Source organism: Arvicola amphibius, chromosome 9 (genome assembly GCF_903992535.2).
Source record: "Arvicola amphibius chromosome 9, mArvAmp1.2, whole genome shotgun sequence".
In the NCBI taxonomy this organism is placed as follows: domain Eukaryota; kingdom Metazoa; phylum Chordata; class Mammalia; order Rodentia; family Cricetidae; genus Arvicola; species Arvicola amphibius.
Window position 1 is genome coordinate 67,548,882 of NC_052055.2, and position 20,856 is coordinate 67,569,737.

Below are 20,856 nucleotides of genomic sequence, written 5' to 3' on the forward strand. Positions count from 1 at the left end.
CTGTGGTTCAGTCCTTGCTGGCTGCCCAGTGGGCTGATCCATGATTTCTGCTTCTTTTCCTCTTAAGACTGTTCATAGATGCCTTCTGGATTAGCCTTTTGTGATTACTGATAAACCCAGTCTGCAAAAGTGACAGAGTATTAAGTCTTAGAGTGTTGGTAGATAAACTGGCTCCCTTCCCTAACCCCTCCACTCTAAAATAAATATCTTTTCATTAATCCTGTATTTTAGGGGAAAAAAAAAACCTTTTCAGTCCTTTCTCTTTTCTCACAAAGAAAATAAGAAACGAGAAGAGGTGATTAGAAACATCCCAGTCTGTCTAAAGAGAAACAAATTGATAGATTCCATTTATTCCCAGAAGATATCATTTCTTCCGACCCTTCAAAGCAAGTGGCAGGGACTTGGCGTGCCCCTGGATAGAGAAAATGTTTCTTGTTTAATTGTTATCAAGCAAACCTGCTTCTGAGTGTGCAGAGGGGAGACTTGCCCTCTGCATTCTGCCTGTATGAGATGTCAGCTTCTGAGCCCGGCCCCCGTCACAGCATGTGGTCCCTCTGCATGGCTGGCTGACAGTGTGGAGCAGCTTAGAGACGCCTGGTGTTTGCTCTGAGAACTTCAGCTTTGCCCCTGCTAATGCGCAGGCTCTGCCCCAGCCATCACGCTCTTGACCTCCATACGTCTAGCCTCATTAGCTTTCCTGTGCTGTGGGAGCCCTGCGTGCTGAACACTCGCCTGCTGTTCATTCTGTCAGTTCAAGTGCACAGGAGCAGGCAGCCGGGAACGTAAGTACAGCAGGCTGCCTCCTGCCCTTCAGCTCAAGACCTGTCCCCTTGCCCAACTCAGAGAAAGCACCCAGCAGCCAGCAAGCTGGGCACCCAGAACCCAGAGAAGTATTATCTCACACATGCAGGCTTGACTTTCCTGCCAGCTAGACATGGTTCTGTGGGAGATGCCAGGCAACGGCCGGAGCTGAGATGTTCTTCCTCATTCGGAGTCTTTATCTCTCCCTCCCAGAGTATGCTGCGACGCTGTTGGCTTCATCTAGGTTCCCATAAATTAGACATCATGGCTCCAGAGGAAATGCAAGGTCACAGTGTGCCTGGCATGAAGGATGTGAGGGCCGCATATGCCAGCCTTGATGATGAAGAATGAGCAGCGCTGAGCCCCCACCCCCCACCCCAAGTACTAGCCATTTCAGTTCTCTCTCTCCAGTCAAGCAAGGTGACTCTCACTACGACTGTTTTTCCTACTAGGGATTTGCTTGAATGTTTGTGCTCTTGCTAGATAGAATAATGATAATATATCCGTTAGCTTCTGCCACTTGGTAAAGCACCCCAAAGCTTTAGTGAATTAAAATAGGGATGTTTAATTTTGCTTTCTGGCCCTCGCTAACCCTGCTGGGAGAGTCTGCAGGCTCTGAGGCATGAACTGGCTTCTGGCTGGGCCAAGATGACATCTTGCACCTGTCTGCTGTCTGGCTGGACTGCTTGCCTGTCATCATCCAACAGGAAGCCTAGGCTTGCCCTCACCTAACAGGCAAAGTGCTGGGAGAAAAGGGAGGTGCAGGAAGGGCCTTAGAGGCCTAGGTTCAGAATTCTGAGGTCACAGCTGCAAGGTTCTGTTGGTCAGAGTTAGTTCTGGGAGCAGCTGGATTTAGGAGGTGGGAAATAGATGCTCCATCTGAGTAGGGTAGCTGCAATCATGTTGTGAGGGTGCTGGGCACGGAGGTCACAATGGAGACCATTTTGTAAACAATGTGCTTCACATAATAACCCCATCTATTATCTGCTATTGTACTGCACTCCCGAAAAGCTGCTATTGGCTGTCATTCTTTATGGCGGAGACAATCAGGCAGAATGAATTCATCAGCCCTGGCTGCTGAGGAGTCTCAGATCTGGAGAAAACTGGAGGTTTCTACACATTACAGATATTTTCATCTGTCCCCCTTTCCTACCACCCTCCCCCCCAAAAAACAAAACAAAACAAACAAACAAACAAGGAAACCACCCTTATTGCCTTGGAGCCGACGCTGTCTAAAGTGAAATGACTGTTCTCCGAGGCTCTATTCCCTTAGCCTAATTACATAGCAGCGAAGTGTTTTTCTGGGGCATTGTACATAAAACAAAGAGGGAAACAACATCTCCAGCCAGCCAGCCTGTCCGTCCCTCCCTCTGCTTGGCAGGCGCTCTGTCCTGTGTGTCGGAGTGTCTGAGGGGGAATAGATAGCAGGGCCGCTCTGTGCCGGCCTCAGAGAGACTTGCCTTCTCCTCAGAGAGGGTGGAGGGTCTTCTTTCCCGCTTCCCACATGGTCCAGGAGCTTCCAGCCCACATGCCAGCTCACCGTGGTCAGAGCTCTACAGCTTTGCTTCCGAGAACACAGAGGGAGCCAGTCTGACTAACTGGATTCATAAAATAACTGTGGTACCGACACAGCCTTCCCCTCAGAGATACTAAGAGGCAGACTGGGGTTTTCTGACTGTCCCTCTACTTTCTATTGATAGTGGAGGTGCAATATTCCCTTTCCCACAGTGGTATCCTCCTCCTGTCTTACCTTTGGGCTTCCTCATCTAAGAACATGATCCCCGTTTGTCCCATGTCCTTCTCTGTTCCCCTACCTGACCAGGGAGCTCAGCTCTGAGCCTTATTTCTTCCTGCATTTCCCCTCTGCTTTGGCCAACACCTCAAAACTCTCAGAAAACAGAAAAGACCATTGTATTAGTTAACTGTGCATTGCTGTGACCACAATTCCCAACAGAAATGGCTTAGAGAGGAGAGGTTTGCTTTAACTCCTGCATCCTGGAGGTTTTAATCTGTCACAACAGGTTTTAATCTGGTGGTGCCAGCACTTGCCGCAGACTGTGTGTGCCCCATGGGCCCGGACGCAGAGGGTAAAGTCAAGTAGAGACTATGTGGAACCAGGAGCCTGTAACCTACAGAGACTCATCCTAGTAACCTACTTCCTCCAGTTAGGCCCATTCTTCCAAGGCTCTGTAGCTTCTCTAAATAGTGCTACCTGTTAGGGAATAAGCACTCAAAATAAAAACATATCTGAAGGGGCGTGGTCGATCGGTAGTTAGAATTAACCAGACTAGCTTAATATAAAATATTCAGCTTTAATAAACGGAAGAAAGGAAAACTTAAAACACCAGGGTTCCAGCGATCCAGAGGCGCAGGGAACAAAAGGGAGCGAGGTGAGCGCACCTGGATCTTTTATCTGTTTTACTTGGCCCCAGGGGAACACAGCCTAAACAGAATGTGATTGGCTGAACTTCCCCATCACATAACGGATATATTTCACAGTCAAACCATACCAGATATCAAGAGACTAAAGCCAGGTGTTAACTCCATACCACACTTCCTGGAGAATGCAGAAGCTAGTCTGGCCCTTGCCTTCCAGTCCTCTAGAGGTCCCCTCAGTCCTTTGGCTGTGAGACCCTCCCTTTATTACCTTCCCTTCTCTGACTTTTAACCTTGCCTGCCTCTTCCTTATAAGGGCCCTTTTTATTATACTGGTCCCACCCAAATAATTTAGGATAAACTATCAGCTCTGGGATCCTTCATAGTCTATGCCAAATACTATAACCATGTCAGGGAATTTATTCACAAGCTTTGGGCATTGGGATGTAGAAATCTTTTGGTGTGCATTATGGTTCCTACCATAGACCTTTTCATTTAGTACCTCCCTGGGTGTTTCTTCAGGGTCCTTACATTCAGCCCTAGTATAGAGTGCCGCCTCTGTGTCCCTCCTTGCCCTGTTTGCTCTGATTCAACACCTGAGCCTTGCACTGTAGGAAGGAGGCTGCTTGGCGAGGCCGGGGTCGCTCTACTGCTGACGGTTCTACAAATGGTTCTCCAGAACAGCTTTGTGCTCCCTGCCCCCGTTTTTAGACATAGAGCTTAAACTGTTGGTCAGAGGGTAAAGGGTAGATGTACTTGTAGCTCTGGGAGATGCTGTCAGGTTGTTCTCTAAGAGAGTGACTCAGTTTGCCCTCCCATCAGCAGTGTGCGAGGATGCTTGTTTCCTGACAGGGTGGTAAGCAGAGTGGGCTGTCATGTGTGAAGGTTGTATATGTAACGAGCAGTGCCTGGGGGTAGCTTAATCTGCGTTGACTTTGTTATAAGATGGTTAATTTTTTTGGTGTGTTTAATGGCTATGTAATGTTTTTTCTTTCCCCCATTGCCATATCCTTGTCCCTTTTAAAATTGGGACTATTTTTTTCTTGTCAATTTTTAAAGTTCCATGACATGAGCTAAGTATTTTGCCTATTTTGTCTTTTGAATTTACATATTGTATCTTTTGCCGTGCAGGTGGGTTTTTATGTAGTCTAGTCTGTTGTTTTACGTATCTGGGATGTGTTCTTTAGAAGGAGCATCTGGTCGGTCCTTTAAACATGAAATTGATAAAATGTTCTAAATGGGAGTAGTTAGATATGGGCATTTATGTTTTCGAAAAATTGCAGGAGAGAGACACTAAAGGAATGATGTGGCTGAAGAAAAGATCAAGGTGGTCATTCCGCATCATCACAGATCCTATATCTGAATTCTCCTGCCTCTAAATTTACTCACCTGACATGAGCTCATGATCATTTGCGAATATATGGCAAATAGCCCAGCATTTGAACCACCCAGCATTGATTGTTCCAGCCAGGGCTAACAAAGCCATGTTGAGCCTCTTTGTTTGGTGCTTATGCTATAAGCAAACATCTTTTTTTGTTTGTTTGTTTTGGTCTGCTTGTGTAACAGTCTCCTTTTCCATGGAGATTTTAAAAAAAAAAAAAAAAAAAAAAAAACACTGTCTTATTCGACCTTGACTAGTCTGGAACTCTCTAGACAGACCAGGCTGACCTCAAAGTTACAGAAATCTACCAATGAGTGCTAGGATTAAAGGCGTCTGCCACCCTGCCAGGCATCTGTGGTAATTTCATTATTAACAACAGCCCCCACGAGCAGGGCTGAGGTTCCTAAGCATGGGGTCCTGTGATGTGCTTTACAGAGCAAATGTAAGGATTGGATTAGGTTGTTCAGTCTCATGATGCTGGCTGAAAGTTCCCCAATCAGCAAGACACAGAAAATGGAGTGACTTCAAGCAAAAACAAACACAAGATTACATGTTGGTTGGAAAACAAAAATACACTAACTATTGAGAACCCAAGTCTGCGTTTCCCTTAGCTCAATTTCACTAACTCGGTGGGCTTTATAGAACATAATTTCCGAGAGTTATCGAGGATGGATAGATGCTTGCAAGAACACTAGGATTAGAAGAGAGCCTGGCATGATGGCATTCTCTACGAATATTAGCACTAGGCTAGCCTGATCTACATAGTGAGTTCTAGGACAACCAGGGCTGTCCTAGAGAGAGAGAGAATGAATAAGATGAGTGGAAGAATGCAAATTATCTGTCAAGTGGAAGAAGCTGTAGCCTAGATGAGAAGAAAAAGGTCTGTGTTGAAGACAAAAACATAAGGGGCTGGAGGAGCAGCTAACTGTAGGCTGAACCCAGGACATGGCATAAAGTTCCACTGTGGTGTGATACGTTGCATAGCCCTGTCTCCCTCATGTCTCTGGTAATGGTGGTTGGTGGTTCAGGGGTCAGAGATGATGCCCAACTGTCCATGACACACAAACAGGCTGCTATCAAACAGAAAGGAAGACTTGGATGATAAAAGAGTCTTGGAGTCTTAAGTAGGGATGCAGTAGTCAAAGCATAAAGGCGGGAAGGTGAAGTGAAGAAATCCCTTGGAGGCAGAATAAAAAGTATTTATGAAGTTAGGCGTAGCAAAGTAATGAAATTAAAACAATGACTTTTGACTAACAGTTGGCCCAGGAAGAAGGAAGACCGGATGGGGAGACAACCAACAATGACTTTGTAGAAAGAGATTACTTTTCAGAATGGAAGGACAAGAACCCACAAAGTATATGCCTGTCAAGCATGTAGTCTTGAATAAAAATGCTCACATTAAAACAAAATGTCATGATGTTTAAATATCCTAAAACTTTTCAAACTCATGCAACAGGCTACACTCAGGAGAAAAATAATATTTAATAATATATATTTAGTTGTAAGAAATAAAGTGTTAGGGGTCCTTTCAACATGAGGTGTGCTCAGAGTTCACCTAAGAGGTGCTGATGAACAGGAGTCTCTGGGTCCCTTTCTGTCCTCGCTGGTGGCTGAGGCCTGTTCGTATCTGAAATCTGAGAGTTGGAGAGTTAGAGGCAGTTTGCTAGGTGACTGAGTCATGATCAGAGAAAGGGCTGGCTCGTGTTCTGAGTTATTCATTAGACAAGCTCTTGCATCCTAAACCAATAGGATGGGGATCTAGGAAGAGTGCTGGTCTAGATTGTGAGTCTCTGAAGTCCTGACCTATAGGGGAAAGAAGGCAGGGATTTCTCCAGATCAGGAACTGTGAAAACTGCTGCTCCCACCAAATTAGCTAGTGAGACGTTATTGCCCTTTCTCTGTGATAGCCATGCTTTCTGTAACCGCTTCATTTTTTGTAACTGCTTCATTTTCACAGGTCTGTGTGACTGCAGAGTGAGGACCCCATGACCCACATGTCAGTTGCAATAGCTGCTATCTAGAAGCAATACTTACACATTTTTAAATGGAAAACAGATGTCAGTCTAGGATTCTGTTTCCAAATTGTCAATTAAAGATGGAGACAAAGACTTGTAGGGACCCAAGTGATTTCCAGGCACTGTTTCCTGGGGAACCACTAAAGGATATGTTCCAGCAAAATGAGAAGGAAACTAAAAGCAAGAACATACAGGTCGAGACTCTACACAGAAAACGAGGGTTGCCGGGCGGTGGTGGCGCACGCCTTTAATCCCAGCACTCGGGAGGCAGAGGCAGGCAGATCTCTGAGTTCGAGGCCAGCCTGGTCTACAAGAGCTAGTTCCAGGACAGGCTCTAGAAACTACAGGGAAACCCTGTCTCGAAAAACCAAAAAAAAAAAAAGAAAAAAGAAAAGAAAACAAGGGTGGCAAAGCAGCCAGACAGAAACTCGATCAAGGACTTAGAGAGCCTCCATTGGTGGCCAATCAAAAGATATGATGGATGAAGGCATAAATTTATTGTTAACACACAGAATAAATTACAAGTTCTTGTGACTCTTAGGGAGGTGAGATGGTTATAGTCAAATGACGGGAAAATTAAAGGATGTCATAAAAAAAGAAGGCGGGGTCACAATATAACTCAGCCTGTTACTGATTTAGGCTCATAACCTGTCTCCCAAGCCGTGTTTGGCCATCAGTTTCAATAAGCCAATTGAAATAGCCAAAAGCAGAAAAAGAGAGGGTTATTCAATGTGCTCGTGTTGGGAACATGCTCAAAAAGATTCAGTGAATCCCCCAAGTCCTCTTCATGGTCTTGAAATGAGATTAAAGTTTAAACGAAGGGTCAAGGTCTGTGGAAATAGAAAGTCCTGGTCACCAGCCCACCATTGACCCTCATTGTCTGGGCTTCAAGTAGAGTGAGAGATGGTTTGTTCTGGGGCCAAATGTTAATGGTCATGACCTAAAGAGCTGAGCTACCACAGCACCATGTCCCCACGTGGAAGCATTCTCATGAAGTTTTATGGTAGCAGAACAAGGAAAATCATGAATCAGTTTAAAGCTAGCTTGGTGGACACGCGGGAGAGGCAGTTACAGCAGATGGGGAAGCTTTTCTGTAGGCCTCAAATGCGATCTGATGATGTGCTTAGCTTTTGGGTTTTGGAAGCTGCTGGCCTGCTCTGTTAGTGGATTCCAAAAGGTTCGTAACTCTTTGTCACCGGATGTTAGCTCTGACGCAGACACAGGCAGGATATAGCTTCAGGGGATAAAGCTAGCCCAAGGTAAAGTAATTGACCCCTGGACCTATGACCTCCCAGCCTCTCCATCTCACTGGCTTCTAAGTCTCCGCAGACAGAGCTGCTTCGGGGGAATATTCATTCATAGCCTCGTACTGGAAGGCTGTCATAACTCTGTGACATCTCTAAGAGACAGGTTCCCCTATGGCTAGGTTCTTTCCTGAGGAAGTTCCCTTTCTTTGGGGTCCATGGTCTCAGTAACCTGAGATTTGTAGGAAATAAGTCGGTGGGAGAAAATGAAAGACAGTCTTTATCTGTCTGTGGAGCCAGCTGTCATTACAGTGTTTGGGCTTTGAGTGGGTGTATGTTGCAGACACAGAGAGAAACATTCGCAGCATCCCCCGAAATCAACCAAGGAGCCCTCAGAACAATTATGCTGGAATTGCTGCTGATAGACATGTAGACAGAAAGCCTCTGCGTGCACAAGCATCCCATTAGCTGTCTTTACTCTATTTATAACAGTAATCTATATTGGAAAATAGTTTCTCCATTAGCTGTCCTTAAGGGTGCAGGACCTTTACTCTTAGGCTATTTTGTTCTTCTTTAGCTTTTTACAGAGTGAGGGGGGCAGCCTGGCCCAGAACAGGCTTCAGAGGACGTCGTGAGACAGACATGATTGATTCTGAAGTGGGCGGACCAAGTCCCATCTCCAGAGCTAGCTTCTCAATGAGCATACACAGCATAGGACAGTCTCCCACCATAGTCTGTACGTAAGGGCTGCTCTGCATACACAGGACAGTCTCTGCCGCCACAGTCTATACATAGGGGTTGCTCTGTATACAACATAGGACAGTCTCCCACCACAGTCTATACATGGGGACTGCTCTGCCCCTGCTGCCATTAGTGGCCTTTGCAATAGCAATTCCCATTGGCCCCATAGTAGATAGGGTTTCATTGAGGCACACCTCAGATAGTTAAAAAAAACATCAGCAAGCATATGGACCAGAACTCTCTTTTTTTGTTCTGTACAGAATTCAGGGGTCCCCAGCAGGGAAGCGGTCTTAGATCTCAATTGGCCCTTTGAAGAGATCAGTGGTGTATCCCTGAGGCATAGAGAGGGCAAACCTCAGGGCCCGCGGAGAGAGAGGGCCCAGTGGTGAGTAGGTGGTGCAGACAGAGGTGCTGTAGAAGAGAAGGCCTGTGCAGACAGGCGGAGTGGGAGAAAGGCTTGATGGGGAGGGGCTCACGGACATAGCAAAGCCAGCCTGAGTCTGGGAACTAAGTTTAGAAGCTCCAGCTGATAGAACCAGATATGCAGAAATGGAGGGACAGAGCAAGGACATGCGTGGGGATGAAAGGACTTGAATGCCCAGCTTCTGGCCCATGGCCATTTCATTGCAGGAGCTTTGTCAAGGTCTGGCACTGTGGTAGCTTTAGGCCAGTGATTTGGGTTGTCGTGGGCATTTTGAGGCCAGATATAGAGCTAAACTGAGGTAGGTTTGTTTGTTTGTTTTTGTAGCAGAGGGCCTATTGTACATGATAAAGATCTAAACAGCCTGGGGCTATTTTCCTATATGAAGCATCCTTCAGTTTGGAAATGTTACCAAAGCCAAGTTCCCAAAAGTTTCCCAAGCAGGCTTCCTGGAGGGAACTATATAGAAGAACAAAAGACTGCCAACGTCTGGCGTGTGAGGCAGAGTTGATGCCCCAGTGACCTTATCTGTGCCCAGTGTTGTCTGTGTGCTCCAGAAAGGCAAAGGTGGTCCTGCCAGAGGTTAGTTTAGAGGCAAGAAGAGCAAGTCACCGTTCCTGCCAGTAGAGTTAAGACAAACTCGCTCCGCTCGCTCAGCCAGTGTTCGAAACTGCAGGCGAAGTCTCCGGGTCCCATACTGGGTGCGATTTAGACATAGAGAGCTTAGAAGATGCTGTGGTCCTTGGAAGGTTAAGAAAAGATGAGAATGGTGGAGAAAGATGCCTGGAGAAGAGGCCCCATCTGTCTGGACCCACTAGGAAGCTCTTCCTGGTTCTCAGCACCACATGTAATATAAACCAGAGTTGTGAAGTGGAAGAGCAGACAGGTGCACGTCAGAACAGCAGGGGCAGGGTTTATTGGTCTACGAGGTTGGTGTCCCCAAACCCTGTGGCTCATGCTCTGTGCTCAAGGATACAGAGACCACTCCCTGCAGGGTCTGAGGAGTTTTTGTAGTTTCTGAAGCTAGAGGGTTTGGTATCAGACCCATGAGCTGTTTTTGGAAATTGTGGGGTCGGAGATGAGTCAGTTGCCCACTCTTGCTTCCTCAGGGCTCCAAGCTGTGTGATGGGGCTTGCCTAAGTTCCAGAATTCCATGGGAATGGGCAGGAAGCAGGTTTCTTGAAGTCTTGGGCCTGTCTTAAGGCTCTGGTTTTGAGGTGTGGATTTCCTTTAAGACTGAGAGACAAATGTGTCTCCTTAGAGTATTTATTTATTTCTTCCGGGCCCATTGCAAGCCCAGCACTGAGCAGTGTTTACAAAGCTATAATCAAACGCACTCTGACTTTTGATTTAATTAAAATAATATAATAGAAATCACAGACTCAGGCTGTATATTCTCTTTCTGGACCAGTATGTGATCTCTCCATTCTTTCCCTGCAGAGATCTTTAAAAATGATCAAAAGTCAAACGAACTTCTTAGTAAATTATCCATTCTGCTGTCTTTGGAGGGCAGGGTCAGATTATGTTAGATGCTTTTCTCTAACTAGTTGATTTAGAGTCACTAGAAAAACTGCCAGGGCTCAAAGGGGGAAAAGCCAGAAATACAAATGAATTCCATTTATACAAGTTGAGAAAAACAAAACAAAAACACAGGACACGATGTTCCACTTTTTCTGGGTTTTTGTTGTTGTTGTTTGTTTTTTGGCACTCTAGGTGTGATGAGAGAGTAGGTATCCAACACATTAGAGAGTTAATCAAAGTTTTGGTTCTGGCTTACAGAAAGAAGCATCTTTGTATTTGATAAGGGGATGGCTTTTGAGTACTGTAGGTGCTTTCTTTCTTCTCCTTCATGGGAGTATCACAAAAAGGCAGATCAAAGCACCTTCCTCCCGGATCTGTTTCCTGCCACCTTTCTCAACTAATGGAGTTAAAAGTGTCTTCCACTTAGGGTGTGAGGCTCATGTGACTTTAGAAATGACATTTTACTGTATTGGTAACAAATAAAGCCTTTTTCATAGGTGCTGATGGAAAACCATATTTAATATGAATTAAATAGAAACCAGCCCAAAAGGTCCAAGTGGGAGAGCCTGGCAGGTGCAGCTCCCCCTCCCAGCTGTATTTTATTCATCAGCTCTGATTGACAGCCGGAAATTAGCACTTGAGTATGAATGCTGCAAGCTCTGTAGATGTACTGTATATTCCCTGTTCCTTTGGTCATTAGGATTCAGCGCCCCATGGCTGACATTTCTTCTCTTCGCGGGGGCCAGGGAGGGCATGTTTGCGAGAATCCCGCTGCTTTTCTCTTCAAGATAGTGACAAAATGAAATAAGATGGGGTGCAATAGGCGTGGCCCTGGCAGGGCCTGTCTGAGCTGGCGGTCAGGCGCAGGCAGGGGTTGGTCATTGTCTCGCAGTTCTGGGCTCCTGCAGAGAAAAACCTGGCCTGGCTACAGCCACCAATGAAAAGACTGCATTTAGCCATGCGGGGCTTTGTGAAGGCGCCAAAGCTTGACATGGTTGCTATAGTTACTGTCTGATTGTGGTAGCTTGTCACAGTGCTTGATAAAGTGGGAAGGTTATCCATGATGGGCCCAAGTAATCAGAACCTTGCAAAGCTTGAGTATATGGATTTAAATTGTTCTTCCCCCCTCCCGTCTTTAAGCAGGGGGTGCAGGGGTGAGGTTAGGGAATCTACAGCAGCCACAGGGTTTTGCTTTCAGCTATGGAAGCTTGTACTAGTCAGGAAGGAAGGTGTCCATATGCCTCGAGGGCCAGCAGAAATGAGGGTCATGCTCCTGGCCACCCACTAAGCCATGGCTGCCATGATTGTAGCTTTGAGAGGGGCTGCAAAGACCCTTCCCTGGCCCGTCCTGTAATCGATTAGGTCATGTCTTCTTGGTCCCCTGCCTTTTCGGCTTCCTGTACTGGTTTTCCATTCTCTCCTTTGTCCTTTCCTCCTGCCAGTCCCCTGCCACTGGCAGCTTTCTCGGCCACTGCAGGTGCTAACAACGCCGTCTACCTTTCTCCTCCTATGGATGATAAGAAAAGTCGAACTGAAAATGAAAAAAATAATTAAAAAGCTGGTGGATTCTGGCTTCAAAAGTATAGACACATTTTTTTCATTTTTTTTTCTTCAGAAGTGACCCAAATGTTTGTCTAGGTGGCATCTCATGCCCATTAACACAGGGACTATGGTGGCTCTGGCATGCTCCCCAACTTGCTCTCAGCAGGGCAATGTCTGAGAACCTGCACACACACCCCCAACGCCGAGTTCACAACTGTGGTCTGAACTACAGGTGACTGACCAATGTCTGAGAGCCACAGCATGGCCTGAACTTCACAGTTTAGAACATCACGGATGGATCAATTACTGGGGACGCAGGTGACTTGGTAGCCAGGGTGGGGCTGGTGCCCAGTTGGAGGAACCTTCAAAATGATTTTATTTCCTCAGCCTCTCTCCCAGTTTCCTAGTCCAAGACAGGCAGATCCACCTGCAGGACCCTAAACTTCCCACAAGGAGGCCGTTCATGCTCTCCTCTAACTTCCCACAGGGAGGCCGTTCATGCTCTCCTCTATCGTAGAGAACGCATCTCCAAGTGAAGCCCACATTGGTATTGTGTACCTGTCCCAGCGTGCATAGACCCGGACCCATGTTCCTCGCTTTCTTTCTGACACTCAGTTACTGTGGTCTTCCAGCAGGCCAGTGCACACTTTGCTTGCATGTGTGTTGGGTGCTGTGAGCTACAGAGGCAGGAATGAGCATTAGTTCACCTTCCTTTGCACCTAGCTTCCAAGTAATGAGGTGAATGGATCTAAGGGGGTACTGCTGATTCAAAAATCATAACTCTTATCTTAAAGGGAATAGGGATTATTTGTTCTAGAGCCATTTCAAGTGACCATGACCTTGTAATACAGATTTAGTTTATCCCAGATTTCGGGTTTCAGCATAAAGTCGTTTCACGAAGCGTTACAGTTTCACAGAACAAAGGTCATAAATCAAGGCAAGTTTAGAACAGGTTGGTGGGGACACGAGAGGTGGCAGGGCAGATAAGGGAGCTACTCTATAGCCCAAGATGCTATCTGATGATGTCGTTAGCTCTTGGGCTGGTGGAAGCGAGTGGTCTACTGAGTTAATGGCAGAAGGTTTCTATTTATTTATCACAAGATGTTAGTTCAGACACAGAGATGGGCAAGGAATGGCAGTTCCCAAGAACTGGAACTAACCTAAGATGCAGTAATTAGTCCCTAGACCTGCATCATCTCAACCTGTCTATGGTACTAGAGTTCTGATTGGCCAGTCATCCTCCGCAGACATAGCTTTCTTTAAGGGGTTTTGTTCATAGTACTAAGGTTGAAGGAGCCTGGATAGATGCCATTTTCCAAAGCCACTTAATTCAAAGGGAGAGGCCAGTGTATATACCCAGAACAGGGCTGGGGACCATACTTTTATTCTTGTGCAGATCCCAGAGTTAGAAACAGGACCTGTGAGGTCAAGATGTCCCTAAGATGATTCCCAGTGCCTTTGCCTTATGTTAGGGGTACCTCCCTGTGCCAGGGGGGGGGGGGCTGTACTTTCAAAGTGTAAAACAAATGTTTGTCCCCAGGCCCTAATGAGAAGCAAAGCACAACCGGAATTTGTTTACCCCTGAGAGACAGGGCTTAGAACCCAGTATGGCTGCTCTGTGTGTCACATGGATGCAAATGACTTGATCAGTTGGCAAATGAAATTTAATTAATTCCCCAGGACGCCAGAACATCTCTGTTAGCATATGCTAGGTATGGGGAAAGGTGGCTGTGCTTCTTCAGTGAAACTCGCTGGAGACCATCTATCCAGACAAGAATAACACGACGTTAATCAGTTCCTCTTTGGTCTCTAATTCCTTACCAATTGCATAGCCCAAGTTGGCCTAGGAAGAAATTGTTAGACTCTACGTTCTCAAGTCTTTGGCTCATGTCCTCACAGACCCCCTACTCTGCTTTGTTTGGTTGGGTCAGTGGGAGGAGCAGTCCCTGTGGTGGTACACAACAGTGCTCACGGTGCCCTTCCCCCACAGGGTGCGGAGGTGCAGACAGACTACATGCCCCTGCTGAACTCACTGGCGGCCTATGGATGGCAGCTCACCTGTGTGCTGCCAACTCCCATACTCAAGACTACAAGGTAAGAAAAATGGAGCCTGATGATTACTGCCATTGTCCCTGATATGTGGATCATCTCTTCTGCAGCATGCCTGTGGGCTGGCGCTGAACCTCTCTGGCTTGGCTTCCACCGCCAGGGTTTCATTTACCTCCCTCTTTCCCCTTGCTCACACGGAAGAGCCTTGGCCAGTGACTCAGGGTTGCCCTGGGAGACTGAGATTAGCCACCTGGGCTGGCTGGACACTGCACCAACAGATGTAAAAGCAGTTCGGTGTATTCTCTAGGCTCTGGGCTTGGTAGTATTGTGTATATAGAACTTCAAATAAGAGGGGAGGGAGGGAGTCAGAAAGAAAAGGAGAGGGGAAGAGGAAGAGAGGGAGGGAAAGACAGAGGGATAAAGAAAGAGAGAATCTGAGAGACTGAGATCAAGACCTGTAAGGTAGATTTTTGCCTTTGAGATAGGATCTTATTCTATCCCAAGCTGGCCTTGACCCTATGGCCCTATACTCCTCCAGCCTCAGCCTCTTAGATGATAGATATGAGCCACCATACCTAGTTCATCTTTTAATATTATTATTTTAATTCCATTTTAAGTCATTGCAAGTATTTTCCCTGGAATAATAAAGGATTTGCCCAAGATCACAATGCTGATCAATGCCCCCATGAGGTGGGTATGCAGCCTCAGAATCTTAGGCCTGGCTTATGGGATTCTTTACAAGTTCAGGTTCATGGGTGCTTTCCCCTTGTCCTTGAGCCTTGTCATGCAAACCCTAAAAGACCTCCCATCTATCTGTTGGCTCCTCCTGACTTTCCTTGGGGATTTAATTATAGCTGCAGTTCCCATTTCATGGGTGAAAAGTGAAGGTCAGTGAAGGCTGTTACCAGAGCCCAGGAGTTCCACTCCCAGGGCCGCACCCAGAGAAGCAAAAAGAATGTCTGCAGAGCAGCAAGAACCTGGGGAAGTTTCTTCTCTGTCTGAGGGCTAGAAACACACGCTTCCTGATGGTAACCTAAAAAAAAGGAACAAGCACACACTCTCCTCATGGTCACCTTCTCTCTTACTTCAACTGAAGAAATCCCTTTCTGAAAACCTCTGTCCACAGAGCTAGATCTCTTTACAGATAGCTACATAGCACTTCTCTCTGTGTCTCTCAGACTTCTCCTTCTGCATGCTCAGCTACATCTCCCCTTCAGTATATGTGCACACACATGCAGGCGTGCACACATTTAAACACACACACACACCTCTCACATTCTCTCCTACTTCCCCTACAGCAAAGCCCCTGGTCAAGTATGAATCACATTTTCAGGGCCACACAGCACTTGTTGAGTAAACAATAAGAAACAGAGCCACACTGATCCCACAGTTTCCCTCAGGCTGAGGAGGTCGCACTGACCAGGCATGGTGAGTAAAGTAAGCAAGTAGCTCTGCAGTCAGGGGTCCCAGACGGAGAATGACACTGAAATTCAGGACTAGAACCGTGAACAGTTAGCTGGCTCAGCCTTGAGGTTGGGAGTACGTGCAGAAAGTCCATTGCTGAGAAAGTTACGACCTTGAATCAGCAGTAAACACCTGGGAAATTGTCCTTGTGTGTTTGTCTCCAGGGGCAACCAGTTTGCTTTGAATTTGATCTGAAGTCTAGAATTATCTGTCTTTGTGACTGAGAATACTATTACTTTCCTATGTCAGACTGAGTAATGAAAATATCCTAGTATTATTTCTATTCATCAGAATTTTACAGGTAAAGCAGGAATCATCTTCCTGGCCATCCACAGCTATGTGTGCCCATAGATAGAATATATGCATGAGATAAACACACAAGTGGTGGGAAAAATACCCATAGCTGTTTTTAATGGCACATGAGAAAAATTACAGACAGAGACAAAGTTATATGTAGGCAATGGTCTTGTAAGCCTTGCTTCTAGAGATTCTCTCTATCAGATCTAGTTGTTCGACTAGTGGGTCAGCCTCATGGCTATTGATTGTTGTCTACTGTATATTCTCAGTGGCCTGAGAGAAACCCTGTCATGAAAAATGGGGGCAAGGAGGGAGAAGGAAAACAAGAGGCTAGAGAGATAACTCAGTGGTTAAAAGCACTGGCTGCTCTTCCAGAGGACCCAGTTCAATTCCTAGCACTCACATGGAGGCTCACAACTGTCTGTAACTCCAGTTCCAGGGATCTGACACCCTTGCACAGACATGCATGCAGCCAAAACACCAGTGCACATAAAATAAGGCAAACAAAGGGTAGAGGTGGAGAAAACTGTGGTCACCTTAGTATTTCTGTCAAAGGGACAGCATGATGTTCTGCCTCCTCTGACTTACAGTACCCATTCCATCAGTGTGGGTTAGACTTGACTACTGTGTGCCACCTCAGCACTAGCCTGACTCTCCTGACATCAGCACCCTTATAGGAGCTGCACAGTAGCCGAGCATGTTTATCAGCTCTCCCTATACCCACTTCATGTTGCACTGGAGGGCTAAGCTTACTACCCATCCTTATTCTCCTGTTGAGCCATGCTGTAAGTACCAAAGACAGACTTGAAATACTCTGTTCCTAGTGGGACTCCTTAAGCACTGATGTACCCTCACTTAGCCAAGGCACCAGCTGCCACTGTCCATCAAGGGCAGGGGAATTTGTAGCCAGGAATCAGGGATAGCCAGGCAGCATTGGTTGGTGTCTAAGGTAGCCCTTGACTTGGTGTGGGAAAGTAGAGAAGAGGAACTCTAACTTCCCTGTCTGGCAGCAGCCTTCCTTCACTTAAAGGAACTTCAGGATTACACCGTGGGGATGAGGCTGTATCTGCAGGGGACCCATGCTCATTCTCAGATCCTGTGTTGTAGGGAAGGGAACGTGTCCACTAAGCAGATTGTGTTTCTTCAGAGACCATGTCTACCTCAGAAAACCAAGAAGAGGGAATCAAAGGTAAGACTTCTTTGCCCCACCCTCCCTGTTTCCTGGTTTTACTTCCGAGCATCTCAGCTTCAGATGGGTCTGTGCCGTCTGGGCCTCTCCCATTTTCGAAGGCTCCTGGGGCCCAGGGAAGACACTGGTCCACACTAAATCATAGCAGAAGATGCTGAGATGGGTTGTTGAGGAGCTTGTCCTCAGGCTTCCTGCTGGCCTGACCCTCAGGGCAAATGACAGAGACTCTGGTCACCAGCCAGTGCTAGAGAACCCCACAAGTCTATTATTAGGACCCAAAGTCAGCTACAGTTTGGCAGAGGCCTGTGGTGACCCGAGCTCATGGTCAGATGCCCTTCCTGGTCTCAAACAAGCTGGCTGGAGCTCTGGCCTGCAATGTCCCTTAGGACATTTGAGTTTGCTGATCTTGGCCTGGTGAGCTAGTGTATGTGTGTAATCCCTGAATGGGGATGTGGAGACAGGAAGATGAGTTCAAGGCCAGCCTCTGCTCTGTAGGAGGCCTTGTCTTAAAACTAAACCAGAAGTTCATTAATCTTAGTAGAGGAACTGCTAGTCTCTTCTTGCTAGGGCCCGAGCCAAAGGTCTTTGACTGGCAGTTTGTGATGTAGACAGATGCCAACATAGTCGGTGGCAGTTTGTCCCCAGGCCAGTCTGTGCTGAGGTTTGCCAGGCACTCTCCTCCTTGCTGGGCTCTTGCCTAGCCTGGGCACATTATCACAGAGGGACACTTTCTGTACTCAGGGTTCTCTCCCTATGCCCTGAAACAGCCCAGCATCTGCTTCTGCTGGGTAATTCAAATCCTCTGCCTGCTTCTTTGATGTGGGACTTCTCCTGGGTGCCACAGTTTGGGTCTGTTATGTCCTCAAAAGGTTTGGGTGCTGATGTGTAGTGATGAGGAGCGGCGGGCCGCTTCCCACCAGCCGGCTGGCTTTACCTGAAACAATTACACTGAAACTGTATTCTTTTAAATACTGCCTAGCCCATTAGTTTTAGCCTCTTATTGGCTAATTCTCACATCTTGCTTTAACCCATATTTAGTAATCTGTGTAGCACCACGAGGTGGTCGCTTACCAGGAGAGATCTTACCTGCATCTGTCTCGGAGAGGAGAGGCATGGCATCTGCCTGAGGCGTCTGCCTGACTCTGCTTTCTTTCTCCCACAATTCTGCTCTGTCTACTCCGCCTACCTAATTTTCTGTCCTATTAAAGGGCCAAAGCAGTTTCTTTATTAACCAATGAAAGTAACACATAGACAGAGGACCCTCCTCCATCACTAATAGCTTGGTCTCTACCTGATAGTTCCATTATAAGATATGTTAAACATTTGCGAGCTGGAGCAGTGAAAGGAAGCTGTTCATGGAGAGTATGCTCTTGAGGGGATGCTGGAGCCCCTGCCCTTCTCCTCTTTGGGTTTCCCTGTCACCGTGGGTGAGCAGTCTTCACCCCCACTCCCTACCTTCATGTGCTGTCTCACCACAGCCCCAAAGGCAATAGAACCACCAGACTACAGACCAAATCCTCTGAAACTGTCAGCCAAGCTAGACCTTAATTCTTTTAAGTTGACTTTCTCTTGAAGTTCTTCATTTATTTTTGGCCATGTGTATGTGGGTATGCCTACACACATCACTTGCTAGAGGTGCATCCAGGAGGCCAGAAGAAGGCTTTGGATCCCTTAGATCAGGAGGTTATGAGCTGCTTGGTGTGGGTGCTGGGAATTGAACCTGGGTCCTCTGCAAGAACACCAAGTGCTGAGCTCTCTCTCTCCAGCCTCTTTAAGGTGACCTTCTTATTTTATTACCACAAAGGAATACGGATTATCATGCTATAGGTGTGCTTCCAGCTTCTCAGGAAGAGGCCAGCATGTTGAATGAGTCTACCAAAGCCCCAGTTAGTTTCACTTGGACCTACTGTGCTCTATTTTGGTGGCCATGACAACCAAGTTGCCAACCCATTTAGCTCTGCACAGCTGGCACCGCTTCCACAGTCCCTACTCTTTGTCCCTAGTGCTCTTCTGAGCCAGAGTCCCAGGTAGGAGCATACTGTCACTTAACAGGTTGGAGTTCCCATGACCATTCAACAAACCCTGTGGTTTGCCCATTCATTGAAGGAATGCCAAGGTGGTGAGGGCAAGAAGCCAGATGGGCTGGGGTGCATGGGAAGAAGGCCACTCTCCAGGCTCTGAGATGCGAATGTGACAGGTGACAGCACAGGTGGACCGGAAACAGCTGGCAGTCACCATTAACCACCAGGAGCATTCAGTCACCACCTGGAAGATGGATAGCCATGGACTGATAACAGGTAGTGCTCTGCCACAGGCTCTCAGGATGTCACCAGTCACAGAAAGTGACATCTAATAAGCAACGTACAGAATTAACTACTAGACATGGAGAGGCTGGACTTTGGCCCTTTGGTGAAAATAGCTCGAGAGCCCCTTGCCCGGTGTCTTCCTTGTGGATCACCTAGGCTGTCATATGAAGACCTCGGCCTCCCACGGAGGGGTTACGGCAGTGGTAGCCTGATTTGAGGGGGGAGGGTTAGATTATTTTTTAAGTGCAGGTGGAACTCACTTTCCTCAGGGAAAGGATAGAAGTCATTTTTTTTCCAGTCAGTAAGCCAATCCCAATGTCTAGGTCAGAGCAAACAGACTGCTCTCCCTTCCCATGTCCTGCCGTACTCACGCCAAGACTAGCAATGCGGGGCTAAGCAATGGGGTTCTAGCAATAAGGGCTCTCCATGAGACCCCACAGAGAAAGGGCACGGGCTTCTAGAAAGAACTGTGTGCACTTGGTGTCTCAGTTTCTGGCCCCGTTGCTCAAACCTCAGCTACTCCACCTGGGCCCATGTCCCATCCTGACCCTGTCAGCAACTGCATCCAAGCATTCAGTGCTCCTCATGTGGCTCCTATAGGCTAGGTTGCATTTTGCCTCCTGGTTCCATCTTACCATGTGAATTAGTTGCTTTCTTGTTGCTGTCATCAAACCCATGGCAAGAGCAACTCCAGGAAGGGAGTTTTCGGGCTCCCGGTTTAAGGACGGCTGTGGTCCGTCATGGTGGAAGGGCATGGCAGCAGGAACAGGAGGCAGCCGGTTTTACCATGTACACAGTCAACAAAGGAACAAGAAGTGGGGCCAGGCTGGAAAACCTGGGGGCCTGCCCCAGAGACCCGCTTCTCCCAGTGAGATGACACCCCCTAAAGACCCCACAACCTTCCCACGCAGCGCCGTCACTTGAAGACCACGGTTCAGACACACAAGCCTGTAAGGGACAGTTCACACTGTAACACAATCCTTGGCTTTCCAGACAGTTCTTTAGGGCTCAGCCCCACTTAATCCCCCCCCGTCTATTCCAGAACCTTCGCTTCCAGGGCTTTGCTTGCCGTCTCTGTGCTGACCTGAGCCTCCTCCGTCTTCCTTTTCACTTCTCCCATCTAACGTGCACATAAAGTGCCTGCCTCCCTCTCTCTGGTCCACCTGCACATTTCTAGAGTGGCAGCACCCCCACGGGGCTGTCCTCACCCCATTCTCCTAGAAGTCATTTTATGCTATAAACCCTAGAAACTTTAGAATTTCTCCAGGATCGTGGGCCCAACTACTCCAGTCTTCGGGTAGCAGGCTTCCCCTTCAGAGGCAAAGTGGTCAATTCAAAAGGTCAGTTTAGGACTGAAGGGATGGCTCATCAGGGAAGAGTATTACTGCTCTTTTTTAAAAAATATTTATTTATTTATTATATATACAATATTCTGTCTGTGCGTATGTCTGCAGGCCAGAAAAGGGCACCAGACCTCTTTACAGATGGTTGTGAGCCAGCACGTGGTTG

The 20,856-nt window shown here is 47.2% G+C and overlaps 1 protein-coding gene across 3 annotated transcripts in view; it reads left to right on the plus strand.

The window, feature by feature from the left end:
- The window catches only part of Rftn1 (raftlin, lipid raft linker 1), a 199,322-nt gene that overhangs the window by 174,442 nt on the left and 4,024 nt on the right, over positions 1-20,856 (plus strand). For all 3 annotated transcript variants that reach the window (XM_038342544.2, XM_038342546.1, XM_038342545.1), the window contains exons 8-9: positions 14,033-14,136; positions 16,960-17,041. In XM_038342544.2, coding sequence (XP_038198472.1) covers positions 14,033-14,136; positions 16,960-17,041 — 186 coding nt within the window. The remainder of the gene's footprint in view (positions 1-14,032; positions 14,137-16,959; positions 17,042-20,856) is intronic.